Source organism: Ostrinia nubilalis, chromosome 15 (genome assembly GCF_963855985.1).
Source record: "Ostrinia nubilalis chromosome 15, ilOstNubi1.1, whole genome shotgun sequence".
Taxonomy (NCBI): domain Eukaryota; kingdom Metazoa; phylum Arthropoda; class Insecta; order Lepidoptera; family Crambidae; genus Ostrinia; species Ostrinia nubilalis.
Window position 1 is genome coordinate 678,944 of NC_087102.1, and position 24,083 is coordinate 703,026.

Below are 24,083 nucleotides of genomic sequence, written 5' to 3' on the forward strand. Positions count from 1 at the left end.
TCGAACTGCCTAAGGCATCGTGGGTTCAATTCCCGCCTTAGGCAATTCGATTTTTTCAAGTTATTTATATTTTTTAAAAATATGACATATTATGTTAAAAGACCTAACTAAATCTCGAGCACAGTATATGGGCGTATTTGCGTTAAAACGTAAAACGGTACATTAAACGACTTTTTCTAACTGATTTATTATTGATATAGCACATGATAACAATTAAAATAATTACATGCATAAATAAAGAGAGTAATCGCTTAAAATATTATATTTACGTTGTCATTTAAGTCTCTTTACGTTGAACAATATACATGAAATTATAGAAATATGCCGACGTAAAAGGGCAATGCGTAAAATCTCAAAATATGTAAGAAAAATATAAAAATTGATAACAGCAGTAGCAAAAGCATTACATGTTAAGGCTAAATGTGAAATTTCATTAAATTCGTTTTAGTAGGTCAGAAGATATGACCCAAAAATATGGTTCTGGCCACTAAAATGGCTCTCCTGTAAAATTTACTTTTTTCACTTACGCCAGTATACGTAGGAGCCATCGATTTATGGTAAAAAAGAGTGTGTTCACAAAACACATTTGCCTCTTTCCGGGCTCAGAGCTGACTTCACAGGAATACGTTATTATTGAATCATTCGAAATGCGCTAAAGTTGTAGCACGTGCCTGAAATGTCGAGCAATCCTTTTGAAAGCAAGCGGAGCCGCGAGTCTCACCAGTAATATGATAGAAGAATTTCCAATTTTTCCGGGCGCCGCGGAGGCCGTAAACGCAGCGCGATCTCCGCCATATTTACATGATTATGCGCATAAACGAGCGCCAATAAAACGGATTATAATATAATAACGCAGATACGGGGCGCGGTATTGTGCTTAATATACTAGTTTTCACGCTGTCAATTTTAAAATTGTTATGAAAGCTTTTCCATACCTGCCAGCAGTTGATAACGAACGACTCAAAAAGCAGCAATTGGGTATGAAACTGATCTTCGACGTGCTGTGATACAGCATTTTTATAAATCTTTTTGGCAGTAGTATTTTTTACTAAAAATAAATTTCTAAGAATAAAGAATCATTTCAACTTAAAACAGTCCCTACCCTCGAACAGAAACGTTAACGGTGTGAGGTGTTCAATCACAATCGGGCAACAGCGTTGTTTGTACCGCTAAAAGGTCCGTAAAGGGGTCCCTTACCCTGAGTGCGGACAAACACCCGGCGATCCATCCTGGCTGACAGTTGCGCTTGAGTCGCCAAACGTGGACAAGATCGAGTGGTAGCTTTAGCAAAAACTATCAGGAAGAGTTAGTATTAAAATAGGTTTAAACCTTGATTTACTTAGTTCGTTTAACCTGAAGAGCCCCTTATAGCAAGATTGATAAAAATAAGGTTGGCTTTATCGTAGAACAACGTGTAACAAACTTAATCTATGTAGAGTCATTCACTTTATTTGATACCACGACAAAGAACTAAAATGGATGTTGTATAATTCAAATCAAGTTGCAATATTAGTAAGAGCTACTTAAAATAATAAAGAAAACAAGTGTTTGTTTACACTTTTAGTTTAATTAACAAAAAATAAAGATGCCTAAAAATTAATACCTGCCCAGTTTACCATAGCAATTTTACATTTACGCTAAATATACGCTACCGATATAATGGTGGCGCTGGCCTGAGTTATACTATCAATAATGACAAATTAAGTATTCAATTTAATAAAAAAATCTTTAAATTAACTGATTAGTGAGTTTCAGGTTTTCAAAAACCCTATAATGTTTAATGGCAAAGAAAATCGTTTGCTTTTACATAATTTCAAATAAATAAAATACGTACGTTATTACGACTTCTCTTTTTCTTTCGGTCTTCGAGACGATTTTGATCCTAACCAGACATAAAAAGTTTATATTTTAAACCATTTAATAGCTTCATCAGCAGTATTTGACCTGTTTTTTTACGATATTTATGATATATTTACCAAAAATACAGGTTTTATGCTGAAGCTACATTCCATTTAAAGGACCTACCTGTTTCAACAAACGTAATATTACATAGACCAGCGCCACCCAGACACTACTGTCAGTCACGGCTGTCAATGCTGTCATTTTCTCTTGACAGTCTCGCCGGGCGGCGTGTCCACCTTCTCCGACGATATCTCGTACTGCGTGTCTAATCTGAAACAAACAAAACCAATAATTAAGTCAAAAAATATTTTTTCAGAATATTGTTCTTAGACCAGGACCAAAAAGACGTCAAGTTTTGATATTTTTTTATGTGTGCAACAACGAGAATAAAAAATAAAAATTAATACTAGTTGAAAATTCAGCTCAATCAGTTGTCTGAATTTTTGTGTTAGTTATTATAAATTCAAGTTGTACATCAAATGGATACAATAGATAGCCGGTAAATAAATTATAAAAAATAGTCTTGGGTCCAATGTCAGACTGCGTTAAGTCAGCCGTTGACTCCTGGACGGAGCCTTGAGATCTCTTTACATTGCTAATCAGCACATAGATACATTTCCATGGACATTTTTTGTATTAGATCACCGGGATTTTACATCAGACGATTGTCTATTTACAACTTGGTAAAGATTTAGATCGGTAAAAGGTAAAGAATCGATAACTTTTATTCTTTTACCTCTGCTGAGTTCGCAAAACAGTTTTTGTTTGTAAGCAGAATGTTTTTGAATAAATTGGCATACTGCCAAGGTAGACGCCAACGAATTGTCGAAAGTTATAGAAGATGGCGAATCAATTCGCAAATTCAGTCAAACTTTGTTGGAATAGCCCGAAGCGGTATTGTTAGCAGAGCAGGGCCACAAGTCCCCTGTTTACTATGAGAAGCTTCAAAGGCACTCGCTACCAACCTTAAACCGACAAATTCTTTATTTGATTTTGACCCTTATACAAAACTTAACTTCATTGGAGGAAAAATACTTGACTGGCAATTTCATGATGTCAGAATCTTACATCCTATTTAGACTCTACAATCATACTTATTCGCGCCACGAAGCATGTACTACCAACTGGTAGAGCTGTAGGTTCTGGCTACGTAAACTAAGTAATACACTTGACACTTAGCACACACTCTGCTATAATCCTGTATCCTTAGTTAGAGTCAAAGACAAATTACTCAATTTCGACTTTCCTCAATCGCTTTACAAAACAGAAAAAACCTATACTTATCAAATAGACATGTTGACTGAATATCAGTCTGCAGCTGTAAAGCCTCCGTCCAGCGTGAAGCGGCGCGTAGCATGCGCAGTGACTGACCAGCTAATCTGAAGGTGACTTGCAGATCTGCCCGCATAATCGCGCGCGCATGTAGAGTATGGCGTGATCTCCGCCGTATTTAAATTAGCTATATTTGTGACTACCTAACTACCTTAGACACTTGTGCAAGAGGAAATGTGAAGGAGAGATTTTGCTGCTCAAAACTTTACTAAGACTGCATTATTTACTGCTACTAAGACCTTCCATTTAGATTCGGTAATCCAAATTCTTCTAACTTTATGTGCGAGTTGGACCTAGGTTATTGCAAACATCTCGTATAAGAAAAACTGTTTTCACTCGGAGCAGCTATGTCAGACATGATGTATTTTAGCACCTAACTTATTCTCCCATCGCGTCGTGTGACAATAGAATGACTATGGTAATCGTATAAAATTATTAATATTCATTTTTATTTACGATACATCATTAAAAAAAACGCCATCAAAATTAAATCACCGAACAGAGGCTCTATTTTTATATTTCCGCTATAACTTTTTGTTTTATTTTTACAATATGACGAAGTAACGACGAGTTGCTTCATTCCTCTGACTAGGTATTTCCTTACAGCGGTAAATACGAGCAATGCTTAATAAAGCAATTGGGGCTAAGATAGTAACTTGCCAAATTGCCCACCGCGGAGCGAACCAGGCCAATGGCTGTTTAATCCAATATAACAATGTGACACTCCCTTAGTGTAGAGTCATGGTCGACTAAACTGTACAAAACCAGTATTCCGTATAAGGAATAAAAATTACTCGCTCTTTAAGTCAAAACCCAAAAAAATATTGGAGGTTTCCAAAATAATTTACATTAAAAAGTTTCATCATTTCAGGCACAGGACGTCCACTACTGAACATTGGCGTCCCCCAATGATTTCCACGTGGCTCGGTTTGGTATCCAGCGCCTTTCTGTTACCTCCATGAGGTCTTCAGACCACCTTGTGGGTGAACTTCCCACGCTGCGTTTTCCGGGATGGTCCGGTAGGTACAATACGTAAAAAGTTTGGTAGAGTTTATTCTACATGAAAACCCAATTTTGTGAAAAGAATTACAGCCATTTTTCCAATAAAATGTTATGTTTCCCACCATTCGATCACTCTACCTGCATCTAACAAGAGAAAAAACGATACAATATCTAAAATAGTTTTCCATTACATAGGCTTCGACACAAGACAAATAACACGCCATAAGCTTGCCGTTTCCCCATCACTCTCACCGAACCCTGCAACACCAAACATTTATCTTAATTCACCACCTTATGTCTTACACAAACTATAGTAAGTACTGCCATACAATGTAGAAAGACTCAGCAAGCTCGTTATAACCAATCAGAGGTGGAATTGTGTAAAGCAATCGTTATCCTTTGACAGTTCATAACGTACGATTATTCTGTCAAACGCTTTGTTTATCGGATTTTATCGTATTTTATGAACTGTCAAATGATTACGATTGCTTTACACAATTCCACCTCTGATTTTATTAATTCCACTTCTCCACGATCAGCTCCGCTCCACGCCACGCAGCCGCTGCTGTCAATTTCTAGAGAAAAATTGACTCTTTCTATTGAGACTGAACCTACTGGACCCATTTATAGTATCACAAATACTGCCACCTTCTCTCGAACAAAAAACTGTACGCCATAATTCTTATTCAAACGAAATATAGACTACAATCGCGAAGCAGATTATTTTCCACACGTATACGTGTAATACGTTTGTGTTGGTAACTGTGCTGGTGACATCGTGTTTGCTGATCTAATGTGTTGTCTTTTTGGGGCAGGGACAATAATAACACAAAAATGGCGTGTTTTTTACGGAAACGTAACGACAATTTCGGCCGATGTTCGGCTTGGGGGCAATGTTTTTCTTTTAATTCCATGTTCATTTTTTCTTGCTTCTGTTGTAAAAATTATACGGGTACATGCTCTGTACACATCTTGAGACATGTACATAAAATAACTACGATGTATGACAATGACTCTTAATGTAGATTTGGGAATGGAAAAGATTCCTAAGGAATTTTTATGACATCATATTACAGTTTAGCTATCATAAAATCAAGTCACTAAATAACCATAGTTTAATAGTTTAAACTTAATGAAAATTGTAGTACACAGCTTAGTACTGTCACGCACGATAACTCACTCTACTTTTGTAGATCTTTGTTACCTTTTTGCTCTTCATCAGTGTTGGACAACTGGATTTCAATTCTCATTATATGCCTTCATTATATCTCTTCAATTTTTAAAGTCATAGAATACTATGTCTATTAACTTTTTTGAATAGAAAGTCAAAGCCCTTCCAAGTCAGTGCTCTGTTCCCATAGCATCAGCGACCCCCCGACCTAGGTAACAAGCTCATTCCGATTCCAAGCATTATACTTTCATGGCGCATCACCATACATTCGGATTCAGGCATCAAGTTGATAACCACATAAATACGTAGCAGACGCATGCATTCATTATAACTGGCCGCTAGTTTATGCGCCCGGTTTCGGTCGCACGTGCAGTTCAGCTGACAACAATCCCATGAAGTTCATGAGAAACTTGGAATCATAATTCTGAATAATTTTAAAAGAGAAAACTTGGAATACATTTCTGTCTGTTTCTAATAGAAATCAGATATTAATTTTAGGATTACCTAAAGGTCTGCAGGCTTTAAGACATTCTTAAGATACCCTGTCTTCATTCTTATTACTTGGGAGTTTTTCTAGTTTAGACTGCAGCTGTGCCTAATGACTTTTCAGCTGCAGCTGTGTATAAGGATATCTTGACTCTTTGTCATTGAAAAGATGGACAACCAAAAAAACAGATCCACTTTCATATACAGGACATGAGTTAAGAAAATGGGCATACATTATACAGGTCACTCGGGGAGACGAACCCGTGCCCGCGAGGTGAGAGGCCGCCCGTGGCATTGACTCCGGCGCAGCAGCCCGTAATATGGATGCGCTGACGAGGGACACGCGGTCGGGGGAACTCTGGAAACTTCTCAACGTCATCGAATACGAAGAAAGATTTCGGTTTCGTAAGAGGAAATCGATTTCCTGGACTTGATGGCTGATCGAATCGGCTAGATAAATAAAAATAAGCCTAGACTTTTGCATCTTCAATAATTCAACATGGTTATTTCTCAAGTTCATGCCGATTATGCGAAAATCATTTTATTTACCATAAGAATCTTTTGTTTTACCATAGTTACAACAATAGCCAAACGATTTTGCCACTGGACTGTTAATTCAGGATTTTGCTAGTTCGATTTCCAAGGAAAACTAACCTGTTGTGATGAACCCACTTTTACACAACACAATCTATTAATTGAGTTTAGTAGAGTGGGTCAGCGGTACCATTAGTAGGTAAATCGTGTGCTACAAATTACTGAAAATCATTTAACTACGATATACGATTTAAGTGCTGCCAAACCCAAGCAAAATATTAATCAAAGGCCTATTTGGAAGTATCCAATATCAAACATTGGACTCCAAGGGAAAGCTCTTGTGAAACCTCACAAACAATCCAGATTCCCAATCCACACATCAAACGCGCGCTGAACAATAGCACACGGGCGAGTCCATTATATTAGAGATTTGTGCTGGAGAAAGAAAAATACAGAATCATCTCGTTACGAAGAAAAAGCTACCTGTCTACGACATAATGTTGTTGACACATGTTTGCAACAAATTTTATGTTTATCTTAACTTGTAGGGTTGATTTAAATTAATAGACCGTGAGTCTTCTCATGGCATCTAGCGATGCAGATATCAGATGTTTTTACAGCACCATATTGTTTGTCTTGTAATAGGGTACTTCTAATGTGTATTAATTATATCATCAATCTGTTTACTTTCTGGCTTAATTGCATGAGTGAGTGTAGCATAGCGTAATAGATAGGTATGTTTTTTCAATTGCCTTTGCCTTCTCAAGTAGGTACTATAAGGACTCCTAGTATTTAATTTCTAATAAGTAGGCAGCTTCTAAGTTTATGCAGTTGGTCGTCAAGCGTCCCGAACCTCGATTCAGATCTCTCCATCACTTCCATAGACAGAAATTTAATCAAAAGGATCGGAGAACATCAAGCTATACGTTTTAGTTTAAAATCGCACCTATTACAACAAAATAAGACCCCCTGTGTAAAGCTTAATGAGCTGTCGTCCGTGTAAGGACTATTCATTGCTGCCCTAATTCATTTAGGGTTGCCGGGATAATGCCGCTATAAAACATACCGCTATTAAACAATAGTCGATTATTATTATCACATGGTGCTTTAGTTTAAAGTTTTAACTCTATTCAAACACATTGTTCATTATTCTTTATGTCTCGCCAACATCATATAAATATGGTATTTAAAAAACTTTTGACGACTAGTCAGAAATCGACATGATACTTTGGTAATTGATTTTCTTTACCCAAATATGATTATTTTACCAGTGACAAGTCATTCCAAAGCAGAACTCTACAAAAAGTTTCAAAGTTTTAAGTTTTATAGGTATTTTAGCAACCCTATCACTGAAGAAGTACTTTACTACTTACTACCGTATTTACTTAGAACAGAAACCAAAACCATTAAGGGCGATAATCGCTCAAAGGGTGAAATTAAATTCAAGGGATGACACAATACACCAATTTGTTAATGTCCCCCCTTCCCCCCACTGCGTAGTCATCGTGAATTGTGGACAACTTGGCGACAGTCAACACGATTAATGTTAATTTAGTAGACAAAGCCGAAGGAATATCAATACCTTCGATTGTTAGAACCAAACATTGTTACTAAGTTCAACTTTCTGTTTACTAAACAAGTACAGAAGGGTTAACCGGAATAATCTTAGGCTGAGTTGAACCACCTAACTTTGACCGTAACTATAACCGGTACGAACACCTAACGATAACCGGTAAATGTTGTATGGAGTTTGAGAGATTTTTGACGTTTGTGAAAGTTAAAGTAAGATGGTGCAACCCAGCCTTATTCATAGAGACCCTTCATTTTCACATGTTTTAGTTATACAGTGAATTACTAGAATTGCAAAAATTGATTTAAAAATCAGACCGTCATCGAACCTCTGTCTCCGTAGTTTCTTGTAGTCAAATCATAATCAATAGTTTCTTAATTTGTTGAACTAATAATATCGCTAAATACTTACTATACGACATAATTATTCAATTTCGCTTCTCTACGTTCCAAAATTACGTAAAAATAATGTAACGAAATGATCCGAAAATTGAATTTTCACAAATGTGCATGTCTTTATTAATTAATACACACACCTATTACGTTACTCACTGTTACTTATGAGATACAATAATTTCGTGTCAAAATTGTCATAAATGTCGTTAAAAAACAGGCCTAATGCACCATAAAATCCTCTCCCTCCATTAAACCCAGAACAAGCATGCAATGTAGAGTAATTAACAAATGAACTGGCCCCGTCACGCATCCTATTGGAAGCGGGGAGTTCCGAAAACTCGCGGGCATTTCATTATGGTTCCCGGAACGCGCGAAAAACAATTCTGCGAAAGGGCGTCAGGGCTTGACTAAAGTTCTGTTGTGAGTGACCTCTTTTAATGTTTTTTTGAGGTAGGTACTGTGTGCAATTTTTTTAAAGATTCCTATAGAAATGTTTGATAAAGCATAAGATACATGTAAAAACAGTGTAAAGGAAAACTTACGTACCTATTCATTGCGACTTAAAAAAACTTGATACATAAATCGCGAAGTTGTCACAAAGTGGAACATGTTATAATTACTTTGGTACCTACGTCAAAATGCTTTGAAAAATATTGACTATATTTAAGTGAGCTTTATAAATACAGGCTCCAGACTTCCATAGCCCACTATCTCTATAAGGTCGCCCGCAGGCATGCCAAAATACAAAAGCCCATGTCGATATATTGTCAGATAAACACCCCAATCCCCTTGTAGGCAAACATGGTGGTCACAAAAAGGGATCCAAAAATGGATGTCACCTCTCGCCACCTATCTTGTAATTCATATAAATGTGTGCCCAGCGAAAAGCTTTTAGCAAGGCAACCGCGCTGTGTACACGCCGCCATATTGTGTTCGTGACAAAAAATACATACACGTTCGTTTCCTGAAATTGTTTTTTTATATTTTTCGATAGATACAGTACAGGTACGCGTATTCGAAAAAAATCAGGAGGTCTTACATGTTATCCAGGTTTATTGCAACGACAATGAAGTAGTCACTGGTTAGGTTACATTTAACTTGCCAATTAATAATGCTGGTATTACCGCCGCTTTCTATGATTCTTAAGTTAATTTAAAAAGAATAATACGACTATTCGAGACGAAAGAAATAATTGAAATATTATGTATAATTTTTGAATATTGTGTCAGTATAATTAACTTTTGCCTGTCATGCCAAACATATATGTATGTACATACATTACGTTACTTTGTAATATGATAAATTAATGCTTATTATGTAAACGACATTATTTTCCTGACAAAGGTGACTGAATTTCTTCATAGCAACAACCGATTCGTTGTCTCTAAGAGACGGTAAAGCAAGCTATAAGTATGTATTTTGAACGTATGAAGTGTCCTGAACTACCTACCAAATAAAGATTTTGAATTTGACAATTTTTCCCTCCAATTGATAAAGTTTCTCGTCACACCGCGGCGTATTGATTGCCTCTCCTCATCAGGAGTATCCTGGAGTATCGCAAACAACAATATTTGCCCTAGTAGAACACGCTGCTTCTCAAAGTGCGCAAATATTGTTGTAGTAAACAAATAAGCGCCTTCGATATTTGTGTGTTCTCCTTTTAAGGCCGGGTAGCAGAGAAAATGGCGAAAATGAGGTTTTTATTTTTCATTTTTGAGGTACTAAACAGTAAAATTAAAGGCTAAGATTTTTATTGGGCATAGTTGAGGATATTTTCTAGGGCTATTAACGGATGGAAACACGATTTGATGAAGTTGACTCGATAGAATAAATTCCCAAAGTTACCTCTATTCGTTTTCTATTTATGGTTTTATTTTTAAAATAAGCGATTTGAGATTCTAAATCTTTTACTAAACTAAAGTTCAGAAATAACTTGAGGGCTTTTAACGGATGAAATTTTGATATTGCGTCTTATTTAGTTACTATGTTAAAAAATGTGGAAAAAATCGTCCATGACGGCTTGGACAATCTCAATCAGTCGCGCGGTGGCGCTTACGGAGGACGGACGCGTGTCAGTTTTTTGGCCGTGACAGTTCGCGATTTGTCAATATTTTTGACAATGATGACTTTGATGAGTCACAGTATAATAATATCAGTGTTACTGGAGAAAGCTTAAATTTTTGATAATTAAAAATTATCAATTTTGTCTACCTATTGAAATTTAAATCGTTCGCATCCTTTTAAACGAAGACTCTACTCATGATGCATAGTACATTCCTCAAATATGAGACAAAACCAATGAGTTAAAATTACATTTTAATAGTACCTACATACAATCGTCTTACACTCTTTAGAAGAGCACACTGACACAAATAAATAATAAAAAATACTGTCTAAGGTCTGTAGCTGAAGGTCTAAGCTGTAAGATAGAAGAATCTTCTAGCCAAAAAGATGGCAGATGCAGCAGATGTCAACGGATTTAAAACTGGAGTTCATATGACTCCTTGTAGACTTGAGTCTCTAGAGCGTCCCTTCCTCCACCATGCGTAAGAATGTTTCAAAAATACTGTCTAAGGTCTGTAGCTAAAGGTCAAAGCTGCAAGATAGAAGAATCTTCTAGCCAAAAAGATGGCAGATGCAGCAGATGTTAACGGATTTAAAACTTGGAGTTCATGTGACTCCTTCTAGACTTGAGTCTCTAGAGCGTCCCTTCTTCCACCATGCGTAAAAGTTTTCCAAAAATACTGTCTGAGGTCAGTAATAAAAGTCTAAACTGCAAGATAAAAGAATCTTTTAGCCAAAAACATGGCAGATGCAGCAGATATCAACGGATTTAAAACTGGAGTTGATGTGACTCCTTGTAGACTTGAGTGTCTAGAGCGTCCCTTCCTCCACCATGCGTAAGAATTTTCACAAAAATACTGTCTAAGGTCTGTAGCTAAAGGTCTAAGCCGTAAGATAGAAGAATCTTATAGCCAAAAACATGGCAGATGCAGCAGATATCAACGGATTTAAAACTGGAGTTCATGTGTATCCTTGTAGTTTTGAGTCTCTAGAGCAGTGGTTCTTAACCTTTAAGTCATGAGGGACCATTTTACCAAATTTCTGTCTTGTCAGGGACCACCTCATAATCGGTCAAAACCAGTTTGACTGCAAAAATCAGTTAAAAGTGGTTTTGACCAAGGTGTGCAAGTGCACATCGTGGACCACTTGGAATGCCTCCAGGGACCACCAGTGGTCCGCGGACCACCGGTTAAGAACCACTGCTCTAGAGCGTCCCTTCCTCCACCATGCGTAAGAATGTTTCAAAAATACTGTCTAAGGTCTGTAGCTAAAGGTCTAAGCTGTAAGATAGAAGAATCTTCTAGCCAATAACTTTAAAACTATAATTTGAACGAATTTTGCTATTAGTGGACAAAAGACAATGCCGGAAATTGGCGTCTTTTTTTTTTCGCGCGGCCATCGACCAAACCTTGTTTTTTGATTACAAAATAGTGTAATAAACCAAACTTACTATGACATGTATACCTCTAAACTCAGTCTGAACTGAGTTACGAGCATTAGAAGTTTGATGATTTTCATACTAGATTTGCTTTTTGCGCGCAAGTTTTGTAAGAAATTGCAACAAAATAGTGACATTGTATGTGTAAACAAACAATACCATCCATTAAAGGCTCCAGACATCAGTATGGAGCAGAATCAGCGCAATAAAAAAATAGCGCAATATTTTGTTGCAATTTCTTACAAAACTTGCGCGCAAAAAGCAAATCTAGTATGAAAATCATCAAACTTCTAATGTTCATAACTCAGTTCAGACTGAGTTTAGAGGTATACATGCCATAGTAAGTTTGGTTTATTACACTATTTTGTGATCAAAAAACAAAGTTTGGTCGATGGCCGCGCGAAAAAAAAAAGACGCCACCATCCATACAAAATCTGGCATTGCCATTTCTGCTCACGATGGACTAATTATATGCTATACTCTCGACTCTCTAAAGCACAACATTTATAAAAATTTTGCTGCGGTAATGCACTCCAGGTAACCGTGTGCGATGCTCATTGCTCATAGTGATTTTCGATACCGAGCCCCGTACATACGTTATACATAAATTATGGAAAGAAAACACCCAGACCAATACAAACAAATATGTATGCAATTTTAGTATGATATTTTTATTTATTAATAAACAAAAAGACTGAACAAAATTGATGCGTGTACTGATTAATGTAATTAACTTTGTGAATTGCAACAACTATAATTTATTATCCAAGCTCTAAATAAAGCAATAAAGAATTTGAATTTGAATCGCTACTACGAGTAACTGATCATAAAATGTTTTTCCAATCGCTCAAGCTCCCGAGGATCTACCGATAGGTCAGGTGACGTAATCTTGAAATTCTTTTAGCCGGCGCGGAATTTCCGGAAGGTCGGGTGACGCCACGCCTCTTTGAACCGTGTTTACTTTGGCAGTTATATTCTACATTAATTTATTCGATTCTAAAATATATTCCCAAAAATTTTGAAAGTTGTTTTAATTTGTATCACTTGGATATGATGTGTATTAGAAAGTGCTGTGAGTGTGACGCTTGAACGGAAGGAAGTCAACCTAACCTAACCAACTGCGTATATCTAAACTGCGTATTTCTATACTGTGTAGCCGCGAGAGCTCTTTGGCGCGCTGTCTTCGGCGAAGTATTGCGCGCGCAGATTTTGACAGCGCGAAATACCTACTTTAGCAGAAATACCAAGCCTTAATGATATGTTTTGTAAATATTCGCGAGATTTTATCGAATATTTGAAACATTTGAGGAGTCTTACACAAAATAACATTTTTTTTTTTCGAACTTAATATTGCTTTTTTTTCATGAAAAGTGAAAAGTATTATCAAAAAACATCAGAAACCGATATTCTATTTCTGAAGAACAAACTGTATTTTTTCCTTTTCTCATCGTTTAAACCTTCGGACTACGAGTACATTTCAAAACCAAAGTCAACTAACTACATCAGTAAGGAAAACTGTTTCAACAATTATATTCATACAGCTCAATGTTACGTAGAAGTCACAATGAAATCATTCTACAATTAACCCATCAATTACAACCATAGACTATGCAAACAGGACAGCCCTCGACGAGCGCAGTCTTTGAGTCAAAGAAACGCCACTACAGTTAATTCACGTTGAATGCAATAAAGGAATCCTTTCAGCCAAGTGAACTCGTCATGAAAGGTACAAAGCGCGGCCATCGATCCCGGCGCACCTGGGTACTCACCCGGGCACAGGGTTGCCTTTAAGCATTAATAAAACTAAAAAATCATTAAAACGGACATCATATACAGGGTGTTGATTTCAATACCCGCCATATTTAGGGAGTAGATTAAGTAGCTTATTCTGATCACGAATCAGCAAAAAAACTGACTTCCAAATTTTTTATTATTATTTTTTAAATATCTACGATTTCCATAATCGACCACTACAGTGCAGAATAGTCCCCCAACGCAAACGGCGCGCGGCGCTCACCCGGTGACCCGGGCAAGCGCTGCGCCCCCCGTCCCACGCCCCACTACCCGCGCTCGCCCATGAGTCAGTCAACTATCGGCCACAATCAGCTGTGAGTTCAAAGACGACTACTGGACAGAGCTTAATCCAAATCTACCCTAAAAATGTAATGAGTAAATTAGTTACTTACACCTTATCATGTTACGAGTTTATTTGTTGTTCTAAAAACTAATTAATTAAGTACTCTTTAATTAATAAAAAAACCTTTTACACGAATTTGCTTCCTTCCGCAAAATAATTTTTTTTACAGAACCTACATTATCATTATTTTTTAATTAAACCATGCTTTTATGTGTGTGATAAGCTTGTACCTACTTATCATTCAAAAGTACTGTAAACAGAATGACAATAATGCTCTTTCATACAGGTTCGTTATTCCTTACATTTCCAGCTCTCTACCTTAATAACTTTTACGTCTTTACGATAGTAATTATTAAAATAAAACTTAACTTACTTAATACCGCAAACTGAACACCTAGAAATAACACACTGGCAAACTCTTGTTCCTTCACTTTCGATAGGAGATAAGACAAGATTTTGTTTTTAAACTCGATTGATTTCAGTACCTAAACAAAATTTCATATCTTAAAAGAAAATTTCATATCTTTCATTTGGAGCGGTGACTTGTAATTGAATACAATAATACCACCGCCACGCGCGCGGCACGGACATCGGGCTCGCACGGAATAGGTACTTCCCCATCTTCGTGTTTCGGGCGTCATCGGGCGGCCGGCGCCGCTCAATCGTGGATCATCGATTTTCTCTGTTCATCAGTCCGATTTTGCTTTCCACGCAGAGAGGCCGCGCGCACGCTCCGCGAAATCTAGCTCGTATTTAGAATACCTAGTACTCAATCGCTATTTTCTTATTTCTTGCCTTGTAACTTCAACTTTTCTCTTCCTCTCTGCTTGATAACTGTTTTCTAGTACTTATTACTTCCTACTGTAAGAACTATTTATTAGTCCAAACAAATAAAGAAATTTTGACTTTGACTTTGACTACTACCGTAATAACGTAATTTCATTTCTATCGGCGTTTAATTTAAATACCCTGAACGAATGTTAGTTAGGTTCAGGTTAGACTTCCATTCTTCATAACTTACATAAAATAATTCATCATCATGTTCGGGATTATTTTAAATGAATGTAATTTCATTACACGAAATAACTACCAAAATTTATTGATATTCTTATCGTTTTAATAATAACGATTAGTAATTAAAGATCTACAAATCATTTGCATTTGAGTGTTTTGAAAGCTTGCTTTAAGAGCATTAATGATAGGACGAATCTTTAGTTCACAAAGATTAAACAAAGTATTTTTCCCGCCGCTTTTACATTCTCATTCGTTGATAGACTTCCTGTACTAAACTGACGAAATTAAACTTTTCTGATGTTAAAAATTACGTAAAGTAGTTGAAAATGAAGAATAACGATAACTACCGATTCACGACGACATTCGATGGACGTATTTCATCGAATGCACTTTTCTAATTGCAAATTTGCGATTTTTGATTGTTTTCTCGTGCGGTTTTGAGTATTTAGTGTGTGAAAGTGTGATAGTGAGTGTAATAATAGTGAGTGAGTGTTAGGAAGATGCCAAACCATACGTACAGTGCTCGTGAGTACGTAAACATGGTTTACTGTTACGGGAGGGCACGTGGAAACGCATCTGAAGTCGCATCGGTGAGTAGGTACCTAGTTCTAAACTTAAAGGAATGTGTTTTTTTTAATGTAGGGAGTAAATAATCTGGTAATTTTGTGTACAAAATACTCCCGCGATTGCGGTAGGTAGTGGCGGAAAGCGCGTAGGTACGCTCCAATACACACACACACACACACACACACACATAGGAAACAGCAAACTAATTTAAAACGAACTTTAACTTTAGTTAGTCAAACAAAAATACCTATTTACACTACCTATTTTACGTGGCTTCCTTCAGTAGACTATCAGACATGATAAGCGAGCGATCCGCGTAGCTCGATGGGTGCCGCAGTTGAAACGTATTGCAGTATTACGAGCCACAGTACAGTTGATGTCGCACGGAAAATATTCGCTAAAAATTCTACTTTAGTTTGTAATTTTTTTTTTTGGTGGATAATGCGTTTATATAAGTCATAATAGATCACCTAAATAAATATGGCGAGGATTGAAATCAACACCCTGTATAACGCATCACTATCCCGGATATGTGGTTTTGCTAGAACTCGAAATTTTTTTTTGAAAAACCAACTTACTTAAAATAAATTAATATTTCAGCAATTTGCTGCCTACTCTCGTTTATGACATTTATTTTGTCTCTATTCTTTGCCAGAATAAAATACTATGTAAAAATTGAAAATGACATTCAAACACTATTAAACACGGAATGGCACGAATAGTGATAGAAAAAATGGAATAGTACAAATAGTGATAGAAAAATGTAGCCAGGGCCTTAACTAACCCAAAAGACGAGTAACAGTAGGATTATTAAAATTTTCTTTTGAAAAAACTTTTAAGTGTTAAGGACTTAACATGTGACAACCCTAAAATAAGTTCACAAGTGTCCGAGCATTAATAAAACACGGCATAACAACCTATTGATAAAACACGAGTTTTTTCATCAGCCCCCACACATTAATTCTTGCTTTCCATACATTTACATGGGACGGCCTGCAAGAGACAAAGCCGGGTTCGGCGACCCTTCTCGCCAGTAGGGTCACCATGATAATCAAATTATACATTTTAAAAAGTACACTTTATATTCTGGACGAACAGAAAAAAATATCATAATTTAAGTAAATTATCCTTTAGAGAACTCATGAATTAAAAAGTAAAAGAATTCCTAATGAGAGTATTTTTACGCAGGCGGTAATAAATCTTTTTCATTGGAATTTGCAAAATGATACAAAAAGGCTTTTCCTTCTGCCTTTTTGGCACCAAACTTTCAAATAAAATTGTCTGACTCTAAAAACCAACTTACTTTGCGCATTGTGCATATTTACATCTTTAAAAGCGTGTGCACAATGCATATTCACTATATTGTAGGTAATCTTATTTAACCGTGCGTGTACTTGAACCAAAAAAAAAAAAAAAAAAAAAATATGTGATTTTTCTTATCACTAACAAGCGATATCTTCCAGTCCACCACGAGGAGAGAATAGTTGAAAAGTAAAACTTAGTCCTAAAATATCAAATAGCACACAACCCCTACAATCGAATCCTTTCATATTACATTCCCTCACTCGAACTATTGTACCACTGCACGTGTGGCCCACAACAAAAGTTCTCACAGATTTGCGTACTGTCCCTAGGGTTCCCAACCCGTACTTTTGCGTGAGGTGCAACCACATCTTATTGAAGAAAATCGAGTGGATTTACGCTGGGTTGACTTCTTTACGAAATCGAAAGACAGAAATCCCTGTCCTGAATTAAAAAAAATGGTCACGTTTGTTCTTTCCATTCCTGTCTCTATTAATGCTTCATTCGAGCGCGTAAGCCCCCCCCCCCCCCCCCCCCCCAATTCTCCCGGGTTGGTCCTTTCAAGAGTTGGCAACCCTAACTGTCCCTCACCCTAGATGTACAGTGAGTGGTCGCTTAAGAAAGCTCAAAGTTTCAGTGACGACTAGCTTTTGTCCGTATATTTCGATTATAACTAATTTACTGCCTACTTCTATGGTGCCAATCCTTCCAGGAAATTGTTTCCTGCATTTTTTACTATCATAATCTAGGACCTCGTTACTGACAGAGATAGGGATTCATCAACATATCTAAATAGTTGTAGCAACACGAAACAAACTTCGAAATCGGTAATGGGATACCATTTGCCAACATTCGTGTCAATTACTAAGAAAGCTTACCTTCTAATTGGTTGCCATTGAACACTTCCAATACAACCATTCAAGCTTCCCCACCGCGGGGTAACTTCATAACCTACTTATTTGTGCTTTCATAAGCTTCAAACTTCCAATGAAACCGCCCCCGCTCCGTTGTTAATCAAGTTGCGCACGTACCCATTTGTGAATCGATCACAATTACTTGAAACAGTTTCAATTATAGGAAGCTTTAAACACAAAGCAAACAATTGCCGTGCCTGAGGGTCAGACTCGGGAAATTATTTCGATTCGAATTCGAACGATGTAATATTACTTAGCCGTTTTCCTTTTCTTGAACCTATTTACTAGTGACAATAGGAGAAAAGGATAGTATAAAAGGCAGTGGCGGATTTACCAGCAGGCTGAGTAGGCTGAAGCCTAGGGCGGCAAATTTTAAGGGGCGGCAGATTTAGTCCATAATTATTTTTACATACACAAAGTAGGTACGTATTTCGGATACTAATCATCAATGTTCGCCAGGCCAGTCAAATAAGATCGGGTGGCAAATCTGTAAGTCCGCCACTGATATAAGGATATTCTATCATTTCTTTGAAGTCTTTTGTTTGACGTTGACCTCACCCAATGGTGATGATGAAACCTAAGAAGGAGCACGCACACTTACCTCAAGTTCCTCAAGCGGCAGTCGGAGATGATGCTTATCCGGGAGCGCGAGTCTCCGATGTCCAGGGGCGGCAGGGTCGCTCTTGATCTTCCGATCATGCTGTCGGACAGTCAGATTTTGCATTAAACTTAAGACTTGAAGACATGTAATAAAAAGATGTTTACTACTGGGCAAGGCCTTCCCCAAGAATTTCGATTACAACTGGTCCTGTGCTGTTCACCTTGAATATGATAAATCTTCAACTTCCAACAGCTAAATAAGTATTTATAATTTGTCAGCACAGTCACCTCGCCTTGCTGAACACCTTGCTCTTCTCCGAATGCCGCCGCTTGGTTCGCAGACGGTCCACCACGGAGTCTCCCGCTCCGTGCAGCGAACCGTCGACAGGAGTCGTTGTCTTCAACGCGCTGTACGTTGAATCCTGGATGTACAGGAACGATGATCAAGGGAAGGATACGATGACGATGTTCTTTATTAGCAGAAATCAACTAGTTCAAACTATCACACTAATTATCTAGCCTGAAAATATGCAGACCTTTTCAGTCAGACGGCATACTGACCAAACTACATTTTATTTCAACGTAGCTTAAATTACAAGATTCTACAGTGTTGAGGTTGAGGCCGTTGAGGTGATATTCCCCCGCACAATGACTTCTTGAACTCAAATTCTTGATCAGTTGCGATTTAGATTTCTCTGAGTAACGTTTCAACATGAATGGGCCTTTAAAAACTACGACATTACTAGAAGAACATAAGATTAAAATGAAAGTATCCAAACCTTTTGAGACAACTCCTCCGTGCTGTAGTCCGTGATCTTCTGCAGCACCTCGCTCTCGGTGGCGAGGTCCTCGGACGGCGAGGTGGTGTCGCTGGCGTCCTGCACAGATTCCCACACACCGCTCACCTTCGACGCCACTACCAGCGGCTTCTTCCGACCGCGATCCTGGGGAACACGTCAGTTCCTCCGAAACTTACTTCAAATGGGGGAAGTTTGGAGATACATACTTATATTAGGAGATTTTAGAAGAGCTAGAAGACTGGCCATCACTTAGGATAGGAACTTAACGAGGATCATCAACCATTATCAGTGCGGCAGGTCGCCCACGAGTGCACAAGAAAGGCTGCAGTGCGAGAGGAATGGCGGCGGATTGTGCGGCTTGCCACCGGACCTTGTGACGACCACGACCACTCAGGCAAGAGTGTAACGACGAAGAAGTAAAATTAGCAGCGAAAAATATAGACTGTAGCTTTCCTCAATACATGGGTAAATCTCGATAAACCTGCTCATTCAGAACATACTTTTGTGTTCACATTTATTAGTTCAAGAAATCCTCGTTGATAGCCAATTAGCCATAAATTATCTTAATCAATGGCACGTGTTGCAAATATCAATAACATTTTATTTCTCATTTTATGAAATAGGTAGGTACTCACATCGTCACCACCAAGTGATTCTTCTCTCTCACGTTTACGTCGCATGTCATCGGGCACATTCACTTTCCCGGGGAACCTTGGGAAGAATTTGGCAATAAGTAAAACTATTTTAATTAATCACAATATACCTACCTAGTAGGACCTAAAGGAGAATCTACACGCCGACGGTATTCGAATGTAGGTACATAATACAGAAGTGTATGGAATTTAATTCTCACTGTAGTTATTTGAGTTTTCTACTTTTAAATGTGACCTCTACATCTAAATCTGTCTTACCAATACTCTGAAGGTATCTCCTCCACAACAGGTACATCCAGAGAATTGGTCGAAGGCCATTTCTGGAGGCCTTCTTCGGGCGTGTCCTCTACCACATTCAGCTCTTGTTTGCACCATGTGTCCTTGGGGGACGGGTCGGGAAGCTCGTCGGGAATCCAGGACTCCAGGCGTTTGGGGATGAAGCAAGCGGGGTGGGCGCTGGGGTCTTCGCCGGGATCGTGCCGGTAGAAGTGCCTTTGGAGCAGGAAAATGTAATAATACTACTACTTACTTACTAAATAGATCACAGAGTGATACGTTATTCAAAAAGAAAAAAATATGCAAGGGGTTTTTTACTTCTAAATAATTACTTAACATTGCTTTACTTCGTCTAATTTCGTATCATTTCATGTAAATATTAGTGAATACCTAAAAAAATAATCTAGCTATTATGGTTTTTGATCGAGCTCCTATAACTCTTTAATTGAGCGTATGATCATGCGACTGCGACTCAAGCTTCATTGTTTCGTTTGTGAAGCCCTTGCTATCAACATTAATGCCGGTTGCAGACCAAAAGCTGAGCTAAGTTAATTTAGCTTAGCTCTGCAATCCGCATAAATTCCGTTATAGCTACAGATGACTCTAAAATCTATCTTATCGTCTCAAGACTCAGGTTAAATCACTCAGGTTTGATTACCAATCAATGAGCTTGAGCCAGGCCTGCGCCGCGCAGTGCGCCGTGAAGAGCGCGTTCTGCCGGTCCATGTAGCGCTCGTAGCCGACCCGCAGCGCCTCCTCCACGATGTCCTCGCGGATCTCGAAGATGAACAGGTCGTTCTCCTCCTTCTGCAGCACTTCAGCCCTGAGCCCCGATTACGGTAACTTTTAACGTTTCCAATCCAGACGCGCTTCATCGATTCTGCGATACGATTGGTCAAAACAGCTGACGTACGCTGTTGAACGACCAATCGTATCGCAGAATCGAGAAGCGTGTCTGGATTGGAGACGTTAAAAATTACCGTAATCGGGGCTCTGGTAGACGCAATTATTGGAAAGTCTTACGGCTGTACCTAACTTATTTGACTACGTACTTAGGTACTACTTAGCTACTTACCACTAGAAATAATTTAGGTATAGTGTGTTTGTTTCTCTGTCAATGATAGTTTTACGTAACTAAGAGCGTAGCGAAGCGATCACGATTTATTAAAACGAATTCAATAAGGATTAAGGCCTACATAATTAAGATAGGAGTTTATCAGTTTTTAATGTTTTTACACTAAGAAAATCGGTACACTTTAGTTTACAAAAGTAATTCCCTAATCGCTATCGCGAACGATCCCAGAATCGAACCTGGAACCACTGCATCGGGTATCAGGCCATTAGGCCTCTACGACTTCTCTCTTCTTATTCTCAGTGGCTTTAATTTCTAACAGATCTAATCAGTTTTATCAGTTTCTCTTCTATTACTAACCACGTCCTTTCAGGAACATCTTTAGGCAGAGCAACCAACGTTCTCTGGTCATCAGTTGCCTGTAACTTTCTTCCTCTCCTAGAAATTTTATACTTGCTGATTGACGAGAATATTGCTCCCGAAATGCTTGCCATGATATTTAATGGAGCTAAATGTTCATAGAAAACGAAAAGTTCTTCAAAAATAAATTAATCGAAATTGTGTATGTCCCGATTAAAATTTGACAATGGAGTGACGTAAATAGAAGTTATCAAAATATAATCAACATGAACCAAACAGGCTTCAAATGTGCAAGTGTTTTTCATAGATTGCAGTTATAATATTTTTATCTCCCTGCGTTAGTAACCCCAATCTTAAAATCATTACCCTTGCTGGTTAACTCATCTTATCATCAACGGATTAATCACCCGGGCAATAATCAAAATCAATAAAATCTGTTACATATTAACGCTACCAGACGCTACCGTAAATAACGGAAACAATATTGTAAACGAAAACAAAAACCTGCCAGAAACTATTTGACCATAGACAACATGTGACAGTTGTTTGAAAAAAACAGGTGACAAAAACCGAGCGCAAATTACAAAAAATCACTGAATTTATTTTTCCTTGAAATATCCAAAAGTGCAATGATGAACATTTGTTTACATTAGGAGTGTACAGTTTCGATTGAACTCTAAATAATGAGTGTGTATTTTCTGTATTCAACCTTTATTGTTTGATAACAAGGATGTATACATTGAAGGGGATATTTCCCGAACCCAGTAAGTCTTGTGCCTGTTTAAATTCGTTGTTTGATTTGGTTCAGTGCATTTACGTTGTCATGACCTCGCAAAGTTTGTTGTGGTGACTCTAACAAACAAGTACTTACGTCTACTTTTCATTGTGCTAAATGTTTCAGAAAAAGAACATAAAAAGAATTTCATCAGGGAAAACATGAAACAACTGAAGTTTATTCAGGGGAAGTCCCCAAAAGAGCCAAAGTTCACACTGAAGAGCGTCCACCCGCCGCGGCTGACCAGTGCCGTGGCTGCTGGCAACTCCTTAGGCCAAGTCAAGTCGTCGCCGTCCAACAAAAGCGGGAAAGTTTCTCTAAACGTTGGCAAAACCAGTTCTACTAACTCTCGTAAGAAATATGCAGATGTAAGAATAAAAAAAGGTGACATGGCAGAGTTTTTAAAAAGAAAAGAACTGAGACAAGCGAAACCAGCGGAAGAATCGGAAAATGAGGAAGTTAAGTCGTCAGAATCATCTGGTCGCCTTCGTGACATTGGTTGCCAGACTGTTGAGTCCAACCTTGCTCAGAAGCTAGCTGACAGTGCCAAGTTGACGATGCTATATCCAAAAAAAGAAGGAGACCAAGATTTGGAGGCCAAAATGAAGGCAAGCGGAGACACCGGGCTGCACAGGAGTTCTCCCTCTTCACATTCACCTCGACGAACAAGTGAAGATACTATGGAAATGGAGAGGAATCGCAGTAGGCTTAATGCCATCTTAGAAAGGAAAGACAACAAAGATCCTTATTTACCATCAGGTACTTTCTATCTTTTCATTGAAAGAAGGTACTTAGTTTAATTTTGACTTGATTGAAGCCACTGTTTTAATTAATATGTTTCTTGCTGCAGGCTATCAAAAAGGTGTGTTGCCTAAGTATTTGCGGGACCGCAAGGACCAGATCCCAAAGGAGGCTGAAGGGGCAAAAGCTGATGATGATCAAGCTGTATGCCCACCGGGCCATGTGACATTACCAGACACGGAAAGAAAGGAAACATTGCGCATGCTAAGAAATAGTAAGTTTTTAAAATTACATAGAATTTCATAAATACCTCCAGTTCCTGTAATGTCTGTTTTCTTAAAAATACTTTTAAAAAAACTAATTACTAATCTGTTTTGTTGTTTTTTGCAGGTTTTGCAGAGTTAGTAAGCGAACTAAACAAAATGCCAGTTAAGACTGACACATTGAGGATGCGGAATAGGAAAATGGAGCTTGAAAAGCAACTCGCCAAGCTTGAGGAAGGCATCAAAGTCTTCTCTAGACCTAAGGTTTTTGTCAAGATAGGAGAATGAAGTTATTTTAGTCAAACCTGGGCACATGCCTGGGGTAGTTGTATTACGTCCAGTATATTACATCTAAATTCAAAGTTGACAATGCTGGCATACAATTCATAAATTCTTGTGATCTCCATATGAGTAAGTTAATTTCTTGTATGTTAGTTTAATTTAATGTTGTATGTTATGTACTGAATTGTTGTAATTAATATAATGGTATATTTTGTATGGTTTACAGTGTTTCTATAACATTTTTTGGAGATTTAAATACATATATGTATATGCTTTTCAGTTGATTTGATTCTTTAATCAAATAAAAATGCAAATTACATTCTGGATTATCTAAGTTATATTTTACTAGCTTTCCGCCCGCGGCTTCGCCCGCGTGGAATTTTGTCTGTCACAGAAAAACTTTATCGCGCGCGTCCCTGTTTCAAAAACCGGG

The 24,083-nt window shown here is 37.9% G+C and overlaps 3 protein-coding genes across 4 annotated transcripts in view; 2 read left to right on the top strand and 1 right to left on the bottom strand.

Moving 5' to 3' along the window:
- Positions 1–24,083, top strand: part of LOC135078670 (stimulator of interferon genes protein) — a 162,195-nt gene that overhangs the window by 110,483 nt on the left and 27,629 nt on the right. The gene's annotated exons all lie outside the window — the stretch shown is intronic.
- LOC135078411 (uncharacterized) lies at positions 1,739–21,806 on the bottom strand. 2 transcript variants are annotated; one of them, XM_063972979.1, is made up of 8 exons: positions 21,590–21,806; positions 20,816–20,980; positions 20,140–20,373; positions 19,864–19,939; positions 19,208–19,306; positions 18,717–18,850; positions 18,430–18,528; positions 1,739–2,172 (listed from the first exon to the last, which is right to left on the bottom strand). In XM_063972979.1, exons 1-8 carry the CDS (start codon positions 21,721–21,723, stop codon positions 2,100–2,102), a joined length of 1,014 nt encoding a protein of 337 aa, XP_063829049.1. In that variant the 5' UTR covers positions 21,724–21,806; the 3' UTR covers positions 1,739–2,099. The 2 variants fall into 2 exon arrangements, with proteins under 2 accessions (XP_063829049.1, XP_063829048.1); XM_063972978.1 differs by having other exon boundaries at positions 19,208–19,372.
- Positions 22,102–23,934, top strand: LOC135078635 (enkurin domain-containing protein 1-like). The gene is made up of 4 exons (XM_063973163.1): positions 22,102–22,353; positions 22,491–23,123; positions 23,215–23,379; positions 23,496–23,934. The coding sequence occupies exons 1-4, from the start codon at positions 22,320–22,322 to the stop codon at positions 23,654–23,656; spliced, it is 993 nt and encodes a 330-aa protein (XP_063829233.1). The 5' UTR covers positions 22,102–22,319; the 3' UTR covers positions 23,657–23,934.